This window comes from Lathyrus oleraceus, chromosome 3 (genome assembly GCF_024323335.1).
Source record: "Lathyrus oleraceus cultivar Zhongwan6 chromosome 3, CAAS_Psat_ZW6_1.0, whole genome shotgun sequence".
In the NCBI taxonomy this organism is placed as follows: domain Eukaryota; kingdom Viridiplantae; phylum Streptophyta; class Magnoliopsida; order Fabales; family Fabaceae; genus Lathyrus; species Lathyrus oleraceus.
This window is the reverse complement of record NC_066581.1, coordinates 198,787,581-198,797,871: the sequence shown is the minus strand read 5'-3', so window position 1 is coordinate 198,797,871 and position 10,291 is coordinate 198,787,581. Positions and strand designations below refer to the sequence as shown.

At 35.4% G+C, this 10,291-nt stretch overlaps 1 protein-coding gene across 1 annotated transcript in view; it reads right to left on the bottom strand.

The window, feature by feature from the left end:
• Positions 1 to 442: 442 nt before the first annotated feature.
• The window catches only part of LOC127130403 (uncharacterized), a 59,073-nt gene continuing 49,224 nt past the window's right edge, over positions 443 to 10,291 (bottom strand). Inside the window, exons 2-6 of the mRNA XM_051059419.1 lie at positions 3,214 to 3,545; positions 2,187 to 2,275; positions 1,642 to 2,040; positions 1,363 to 1,548; positions 443 to 1,243 (exon numbers count right to left, since the gene is read on the bottom strand). Coding sequence (XP_050915376.1) covers positions 443 to 1,243; positions 1,363 to 1,548; positions 1,642 to 2,040; positions 2,187 to 2,275; positions 3,214 to 3,545 — 1,807 coding nt within the window. The remainder of the gene's footprint in view (positions 1,244 to 1,362; positions 1,549 to 1,641; positions 2,041 to 2,186; positions 2,276 to 3,213; positions 3,546 to 10,291) is intronic.

Here is a 10,291-nt window from a genome sequence, read left to right as displayed (position 1 = left end):
AAATATTATACAGATATGGGAAAAATTATTGCTTATTTATGTTTTTTATGATTACCATTTTCAGAAAAAGCAAAAAGTAAAAACAACATAAAATGTGGATGAATAAAATTGTATTTTATTGATGATAATTTGAAAATGCCCAACAATGTTTCACTTCTCCCTTAGGCATAGGAGAAGGATTTTTCATAAACAATAAGACATATTACTTTGAACGATGGAATACAATAGAAACGTCAACAGCAACCCAGTTGTTGCAAGTCTGTCCGTGTATCACAAAGTTGGCGTTGTCCCCTTCGTCTTTATCTTTAATGATTGCAGCTGAGTGTTCTTCTTCTCTATGTATGAACCTTCCATTGTGGAAAATTTGCTGCATAGCCTTGGCGTCGCCTTTGAGTGGCCCTTGCTAAAATCCTAAACCATCCCTGTTCTTGTTCCCAATGACTTATACGACACGACCCCACTTGTCAATGCCACCAACTTGAACAACTTCTTTTGCATCTTTTAGATAAGACATGGATGCCCCAGTATTCTGAACTTCATCAACTATAGATAAAGCTTGGAACAGAGTTCTAAGTTCTTCTTCAACTTTGACATAACTGAAGGAAGATAAATGGCTTGCCAACAATGCTTTCTCTCCTCCCACAACAACCAATTTTCCATTCTTAACAAATTTAAGTTTCTGATGCAAAGTCGACGTGACGTCACCAGCTTCGTGAATCCACGTCCTTCCCAGTAAACAGTTGTAGGTCGGGTGAATGTCCATTACTTGAAAAGTAATCTGGAACTCACTCGGGCCTATTTTAACTAGAAGGTTCACTTCTCCGATGACATTTTTACGAGAACCGTCGAACGCTTTCACCACCACACTGTTGTACCTCATGGGTGCGCCCTGATAAGACAACCTTGCCAAAGTGGATTTGGGTAGCAAATTCAATGACGAACCGGTGTCTACCAAAACATTTGACAAAGAATCTTCTTTACAATTTATGGATATATGGAGGGACAGGTTATGATTTTTGTCTTCCCCATGAAGCTCTTCATCACAAAAGCTCAAATTGTTACATGAAGTGATACTAGCGATGATATGATCAAATTGATCCACTGTGACATCTTGCTCACCATATGCTTGCTCAAGCACCTTCTGCAACGCCTCTCGATGTGCCTCAGAGTTCATCAGCAAAGACAAGACAGAGATCTTTGATGGAGTTTGGAGAAGTTGCTCCAAAATATTAAACTCACTCTTCTTGATTAACCGGAGAACCTCATCATCATCATCCTTAACCTTCAACCCGCTGGATTCACCATACTGATAAGTTGGAGCGTTAATAGGATTAACCACATGAACATCGCATCCTTACCTACCACAACATCCTCCACAACCTTTGGAGGTACTGGGCCAAATACACGACCGTTATGGGTCACTTTAACAACATATGGAACACTCACTACTGAATTTGCTGCGGGAAGATGAACCTCTTGCCCATTCTCAATTATAGTAGCATTATACTTATAAGGTACAACTTTATCGAATGCATACGGGACTGGACCCTTTAACCGTATTACCAACAGCAATACTGATATATTATCACTTTTATTGATACTATCAAATTGGATTACTACTCACTCCGGAGTCTTGAACACTGGCACAATAACATTCACATCATTACCCATATCTCTGGGATGAATAATCTGAATAACACCTTCATCTATCAATTTCTGAATGTCGCTCTTGACAATCATACACCCTCGTGGATTAACACTGTAGATAACACAACCATCATGGTCATGTTCACAATCACTGACGAAACATATGGTTCTATGCATCTCTACCAAAGACCTTTGAATACGACGAACACCAAACACCCTGAAATTACCAGGACAGCGATATACCATATCCACAGAAGAATTGCCATGAACTGGCAATGGATTAGCTTTAACATTTGGCGCACGATCCTCAAAGGAAACCATAACACTCTTGATCAACTTATGGACCTCGTACTTCAATTGGTAGAAATTTTCCATATCATGGCTAGGCTCCCCCTGATGAAAAGCACAGTGCATATCGGGCTTGTACCACCATGGTAGAGGCTCAGGCGTGGGCGGAGGATTCCTTGACTGAATCAAATTCTTGACAACCAGGGAAGGATAAGTTTTGCATAAGTCATAGAAATGGGATCAAAAGTGACCTTCTTCCTCTCAAAATTATTATGTTGATTGTTATTGTAGTTATGATTGTTATGGGTACATTGTTGTTGTTGTTGTTGTTGAACTGGTACTGATTGAATAGAATTATTGGTGAATACTAGAATGACAGTTAATACTTGATGATGCTGGCGAGACCTGGAATATTTCTTCATACAAGGCCTCCTTTGCCTCCCCACAGACACTGCATTGGTTTTCCCCTGCTTCTTCTTAGAGAAACTCCCACCGTACTTCTTGCTCATATATGCTTCTTCTTTAGACAAACGGCCCTCTCAGACACTCTCTTCTAAATGCATCCCCATTTTCACCATTTCAGTGAAGTCATTGGGAGCACTGGAAATCATATGTTAGAACGAACTTAGAGTTTTGAGAAATATCTTAGTCATCTCCTTTTCCTTCAATAGGGGACTGATTAAGCGACAAGCTCTCTCTACCTTTGCGCGTACTCTTTGAATGTCTCTTTATCCTTCTGATACATGGACCTCAACTGATCATGATCGGGAGACATATCTATGTTTTACTTGTATTGCTTGACGAAGGGCTCAGCCAAGTCATTGAAAGTAAAGATACTAGCACTGTCTAAACCCATATACCACTTAAGCGCGGCACGAGTCAGTTTATCTTGAAAGTAATGGATGAGCAATTGATCATTATCTGTTTGAGTATACATCTTGTGGGCGTATATTACAAGATAACTCAAAGGACAAGTATTTCCCTTATACTTCTCAATGTCAAGAACTTTGAATTTAATAGGGATTTTCATGTTGGGCATTAAGCACAACTCAACAGCACTCTTTCCAAATAGGTCTTTACCCCTTAGGGTCTTCAATTCCTTTCCTAACTCTTGAAATTGGTCCTTTATTTCATCCATTTTCTCATACACACCAGGGACCTTAGACGGCTCGGAATGGTAAATGGTTTCCTCGACACGAGGCAAAGTATGCACGACAGAAGGAGGAACATACATGACCGAGCTAGATGCCGGCATAGGAGAAAAAGTTGGAGCATAACCTTCAAGCATAAAGTTCGGAGGCATTCCCCACGGGAATCTGGTACGCATAGCTGGTGTAGACTGGATGGAAGGAATTACAGGCACTGATGTTGAAACGACCTCAGAGATGACAGTCCTTTGATGAGGAGTTGCAGGAGTTGGAGATGGTTGATTCTGAGCAGCAATGACAGACTCCATCAGAGCAGTAAGCCTAGGAACTTCTTCCTTGAGCTCTTGTTTCTCTTGTTCCAAATGATCCATTCTTCTTTGATGATTAGCTCGAGTAACGTAGTGATGAGTCAGCTTGTCTGATACAAAGACGAAGAACAGTAAGACATTTGGCTGAAGAAACCTGTTGTGCAAATGATGCATGAAATGCAATGTTTTTACTATATTTTCAAGGAGCATTTAAAGCCTTACTTGAAAATATTTCAATTAATAAAAATCATTAATAACAATTGGATTGGTCATAAAAATCTCTTTTTATTCATATAAATTTGGAAGGATTACACTGAGTACAATTTCAGAAATGGAAAAAAAAACAAATACAAGTGAAAAGGAAAGTATCATCCTAAGGATCCCTAGTAACTGAATCAGCTGAACTGGCCAAGGGAGTGTACTTCCTTTGGATGCGCCTGATCTTTGACTCATAAGCTATCTTCATCTGAGCTTTCTCAATGACGAGCCGATCAATCATCTTCTTCCAAGCACCAGAAGACTGAGGAATGCTAGAGGAAAGTAAATCATCTAGCTATCTATGTCTCTTCATTGCATGCTCTTCAATAATCTTAATAAGTGCATCTTTGATCAAGGGAAGAACCTCACTTGATCAATATTATCCATTCATCTTGAGGGATGAAGTTCAAACTTTATCAACCCCATAAATCCGATAGTATTGATCAATTTGAAGTCCAATTCAACCAAGATCAAGGCCAAACAGAAGATGAGTCAACACAAAATCAATCAAATAGCTCAACAAAATATCAAAGCAATTAAATAATTTAAGTTCAATTTTTAAATAAAGAAAAATAATTTTTAAAAGGCAAAAAACCTCAAATCCCTTCAAATCATCAAATAAATGACCAAGGAATTTATCATAGGCCAAACAAGGTTAAAGGACATTAGGCTAATTTTTTTTGGAATTTTTGAAAAGTCAGAAGTATTTAAAATCAATTAAAAACAAGTCAAAAATCATTAAATTCACTAAAAATATCAAATCCAATCCAAAATATAATTTCAATTCAGAAAATAGAAGAAGAAATTATTTATGGAATTTTGGTGAAAGTCTCATATTTTTTGGATTAAAATTGGATTTATAATTAATTAAATGACAAAAGGTTATTTAAAATATTAATTCAAAAAATAAATAAAAAATAAAAAAACATGGGCCATCAGATCTCCCTCATCAATTGAGGTAGTAGATTTTATGCTCACACGTATTAAGTCCACCATGTTCTAAATTCAATGTGTGTAAGACACCAATTTTGACCCTAACATCCCTCATGCAATCTCATCATATGCATTAGCATTGGGATCATACCTGGGCATCCTCCTTACCCCTCTTTCATTGGGTTTGTTTTGGGAAAGATTACCAAGCACCATGTGATTGTATCATACTTGTATATTTATCATTTTACTAACCAAAAAACCAAAAATATGTCTTTGTATTTTCCTAACTCTTTTGTAGGTAGGGCATGGTCCCCATTGGTCTATCAAGTTCATATCTAGGGTTTAAGACCCTCATGTTTAAGAGCAAAACCAAGGATTGATCCACAAAGTCTCTAAGCATCATATATGAGTCCCCATGATCTCTACATGTTATTTTGATCAAGTTTTCTTCAAGAGTTTGGAGTTGAGTTTCCTTGGAAACCCTAGTTTGTCTAGGTATCCTGAGTAACTTCTTCAACAAGCTTCCTCACCAATTGATCAAATTTCTCAAGGGAGACTCCAAAATTCATCATCTTATGCATATGTGATCTACCATGAACCTAAAAAGTCGAGAGAATTGCAAGTTAGCAAGTTGGTTGATAGTGGTTGGCCAGATAAATTCATCTGAACCTCACTTGATCAATATTATCCATTCATCTTGAGGGATGAAGTTCAAACTTCATCAACCCCATAAATCCAATAGTATTGATCAACTTGAATTCCAATTCAACCAAGATCATGGCCTAACAGAAGATGAGTCAACACAAAGTCAATCAAATAGTTCAACAAAATATCAAAGCAATTAAACAATTTAAATTCAATTTTTAAATTAAGAAAAATAATTTTTATAAGGCGAAAAACCTCAAATCCCTTAAAATCACCAAATAAATGGTCAACGAATTTATCATAGGCCAAACAAGGCTAAAGGACATTAGGCTAATTTTTTTTGGAATTTTTGAAGAGTCAGAAGTATTTAAATTCAATTAAAAACAAGTCAAAAATCATTAAATTCACTAAAAATATCAAATCCAATCCAAAAAATAATTTTAATTCAGAAAATGGAAGAAGAAATTATTTATGGAATTTTGGTGAAAGGCCCATATTTTTTGGATTAAAATTAGATTTATAATGAATTAAATGAGAAAAGGTTATTTAAAATATTAATTCAGAAAATAAAAAAAACATGGGCCATCAGATCTCCCTCATTAATTGAGGTGGCAGATCTTATGGTCACACGTATTAAGTCCACCATGTTCTAAAGTCAATGTGTGTAAGACCCCAATTTTGACTCTAAGATCCCTCATGCAATCTCATCATATGCATTAGCATTGAGATCATACCTTGGCATCCTCCTTACCCCTCTTTCATTGGGTTTGTTTTGGGAAAGGACACCAAGCACCATGTGATTGTATCATACTTGTATATTTATCATTTTACTAAACAAAATACCAAAAATATGTCTTTGTATTAGGCTACTCTTTTGTAGGTAGGGCATGGTCCCCATTGGTCTATCAAGTTCATATCTAGGGTTTAAGACCCTCATGTTTAAGAGCAGAACCAAGGATTGATCCACAAAGTCTCTAAGCATCATATATGAGTCCCCATGATCTCTACATGTTATTTTGATCAAGTTTTCTTCAAGAGTTTGGAGTTGAGTTTCCTTGGAAACCCTAGTTTGTCTAGGTATCCTAAGTAACTTCTTCAACAAGCTTCCTCACCAATTGATCAAATTTCTCAAGGGACACTCCAAAATTCATCATCTTATGCCTATGTGATCTACCATGAACCTAAAAAGTCAAGAGAATTGCAAGTTAGCAAGTTGGTTGATGGTGGTTGGCCAGATAAATTCATCTGAACCTCACTTGATCAATATTATCCATTCATCTTGAGGGATGAAGTTCAAACTTCATCAACCCCATAAATCCAAAAGTATTGATCAACTTGAAGTCCAATTCAACCAAGATCAAGGCCAAACAGAAGACGAGTCAACACAAAGTCAATCAAATAGCTCAACAAAATATCAAAGCAATTAAACAATTTAAATTCAATTTTTAAATGAAGAAAAATAACTTTTAAAAGGCGAAAAACCTCAAATCCCTTAAAATCACCAAATAAATGGCCAAGGAATTTATCATAGGCCAAACAAGGCTAAAGGACATTAGGCTAATTTTTTTTGGAATTTTTGAAAAGTCAGAAGTATTTAAAATTAATTAAAAACAAGTCAAAAATCATTAAATTCACTAAAAATATCAAATCCAATCCAATAAATAATTTTAATTCAGAAAATGGAAGAAGAAATTATTTATGGAATTTTGGTGAAGGTCCCATATTTTTTGGATTAAAATTAGATTTATAATGAATTAAATGAGAAAAGGTTATTTAAAATATTAATTCAGAAAGAAAAAAAAATACATGGGCCATCAGATCTCCCTCATTAATTGAGGTGGCAGATCTGATGGTCACACGTATTAAGTCCACCATGTTCTAAAGTCAATGTGTGTAAGACCCCAATTTTTACCCTAAGATCCCTCATGCAATCTCATCATATGCATTAGCATTGGGATCATACCTTGGTATCCTCCTTACCCCTCTTTCATTGGGTTTATTTTGGGAAAGATCACCAAGCACCATGTGATTGTATCATAATTGTATATTTATCAATTTACTAAACAAAATACCAAAAATATGTCTTTGTATTTGGCTAACTCTTTTGTAGCTAGGGCATGGCCCCCATTGGTCTATCAAGTTCATATCTAGGGTTTAAGACCCTCATGTTTAAGAGCAAAACCAAGGATTGATCCACAAAGTCTCTAAGCATCATATATGAGTCCCCATGATCTCTACATGTTATTTTGATCAAGTTTTCTTCAAGAGTTTGGAGTTGAGTTTCCTTGGAAACCCTAGTTTCTCTAGGTATCCTGAGTAACTTCTTCAACAAGCTTCCTCACCAATTGATCAAATTTCTCAAGGGACACTCCAAAATTCATCATCTTATGCCTATGCGATCTACCATGAACCTAAAAATTCAAGAGAATTGCAAGTTAGCAAGTTGGTTGATGGTGGTTGGCCAGATAAATTCATCTGAACCTCACTTGATCAATATTATCCATTCATCTTGAGGGATGAAGTTCAAACTTCATCAACCCCATAAATCCAATAGTATTGATCAACTTGAAGTCCAATTCAACCAAGATCAAGGCCAAACAGAAGATGAGTCAACACAAAGTCAATCAAATAGCTCAACAAAATATCAAAGCAATTAAACAAATAAAATTCTATTTTTAAATGAAGAAAAATAACTTTTAAAAGGCGAAAAACCTTAAATCCCTTAAAATCACCAAATAAGAGGCCAAGGAATTTATCATAGGCCAAACAAGGCTAAAGGACATTAGGCTAATTTTTTTTGGAAATTTTGAAAAGAAAGAAGTATTTAAAATTAATTAAAAACAAGTCAAAAATCATTAAATTCACTAAAAATATCAAATCCAATCCAATAAATAATTTTAATTCAGAAAATGGAAGAAGAAATTATTTATGGAATTTTGGTGAAAGTCCCATATTTTTTGGATTAAAATTAGATTTATAATGAATTAATGGAGAAAAGGTTATTTAAAATATTAATTCAGAAAGAAAAAAAAAATACATGGGCCATCAGATCTCCCTCATTAATTGAGGTGGCAGATCTGATGGTCACACGTATTAAGTCCACCGTGTTCTAATGTCAATGTGTTTAAGACCCTAATTTTGATCCTAAGATCCCTCATGCAATCTCATCATATGCATTAGCATTGAGATCATACCTTGGCATCCTCCTTACCCCTCTTTCATTGGGTTTGTTTTGGGAAAGATCACCAAGCACCATGTGATTGTATCATACTTGTATATTTATCATTTTACTAAACAAAATACCAAAAATATGTCTTTGTATTTGGCTAACTCTTTTGTAGCTAGGGCATGGCCCCCATTGGTCTATCAAGTTCATATCTAGGGTTTAAGACCCTCATGTTTAAGAGCAAAACCAAGGATTGATCCACAATGTCTCTAAGCATCATATATGAGTCCCCATGATCTCTACATGTTATTTTGATCAAGTTTTCTTCAAGAGTTTGGAGTTGAGTTTCCTTGGAATCCCTAGTTTCTCTAGGTATCCTGAGTAACTTCTTCAACAAGCTTCCTCACCAATTGATCAAATTTCTCAAGGGACACTCTAAAATTCAACATCTTATGCATATGTGATATACCATGAACCTAAAAAGTCAAGAGAATTGCAAGTTAGCATGTTGGTTGATGGTGGTTGGCCAGATAAATTAATGTGAACCTCACTTGATCAATATTATCCATTCATCTTGAGGGATGAAGTTCAAACTTCATCAACCCCATAAATCCAATAGTATTGATCAACTTGAAGTCCAATTCAACCAAGATCAAGGCCAGACAGAAGATGAGTCAACACAAAGTCAATCAAATAGCTCAACAAAATATCAAAGCAATTAAACAATTTCAATTCAATTTTTAAATGAAGAAAAATAACTTTTAAAAGGCGAAAAACCTCAAATCCCTTCAAATCACCAAATAATTGGCCAAGGAAATTATCATAGGCCAAACAAGGCTAAAGGACATTAGGCGAATTTTTTTTTGAATTTTTGAAAAGTCAGAAGTATTTAAAATCAATTAAAAACAAGTCAAAAATCATTAAATTCACTAAAATTATCAAATCCAATCCAAAAAACAATTTAATTCAGAAAATGGAAGAAGAAATTATTTATGGAATTACGGTGAAAGTCCCATATTTTTTGGATTAAAATTGGATTTGTAATGAATTAAATGAGAAAAGGTTATTTAAAATATTAATTCAGAAAAAAAAAATTAAAAAAAACATGGGTCATCAGATCTCCCTCATTAATTGAGATGGCAGATCTGATGGTCACACGTATTAAGTCCACCATCTTCTAAAGTCAATGTGTGTAAGACCCCAATTTTGACCCTAAGATCCCTCATGCAATCTCATCAAATGCATTAGCATTGGGATCATACCTTGGCATCCTCCTTACCCCTCTTTCATTGGGTTTGTTTTGGGAGAGATCACCAAGCATCGTGTGATTGTATCATACTTGTATATTTATCATTTTACTAAACAAAATACCAAAAATATGTCTTTGTATTTGGCTAACTCTTTTGTAGGTATGGCATGGTCCCCATTGGTCTATCAAGTTCATATCTAGGGTTTAAGACCCTCATGTTTAAGAGCAGAACCAAGGATTGATCCACAAAGTCTCTAAGCATCATATATGAGTCCCCATGATCTCTACATGTTATTTTGATCAAGTTTTCTTCAAGAGTTTGGAGTTGAGTTTCCTTGGAAACCCTAGTTTGTCTAGGTATCCTGAGTAACTTCTTCAACAAGCTTCCTCACCAATTGATCAAATTTCTCGAGCGACACTCCAAAATTCATCATCTTATGCGTATGTGATCTACCATGAACCTAAAAAGTCAAGAGAATTACAAGTTAGCAAGTTGGTTGATGGTGGTTGGCCAGATAAATTCATCTGAACCTCACTTGATCAATATTATCCATTCATCTTGAGGGATGAAGTTCAAACTTCATCAACCCCATAAATCCAATAGTATTGATCAACTTGAAGTCCAATTCAACCAAGATCAAGGCCAAAC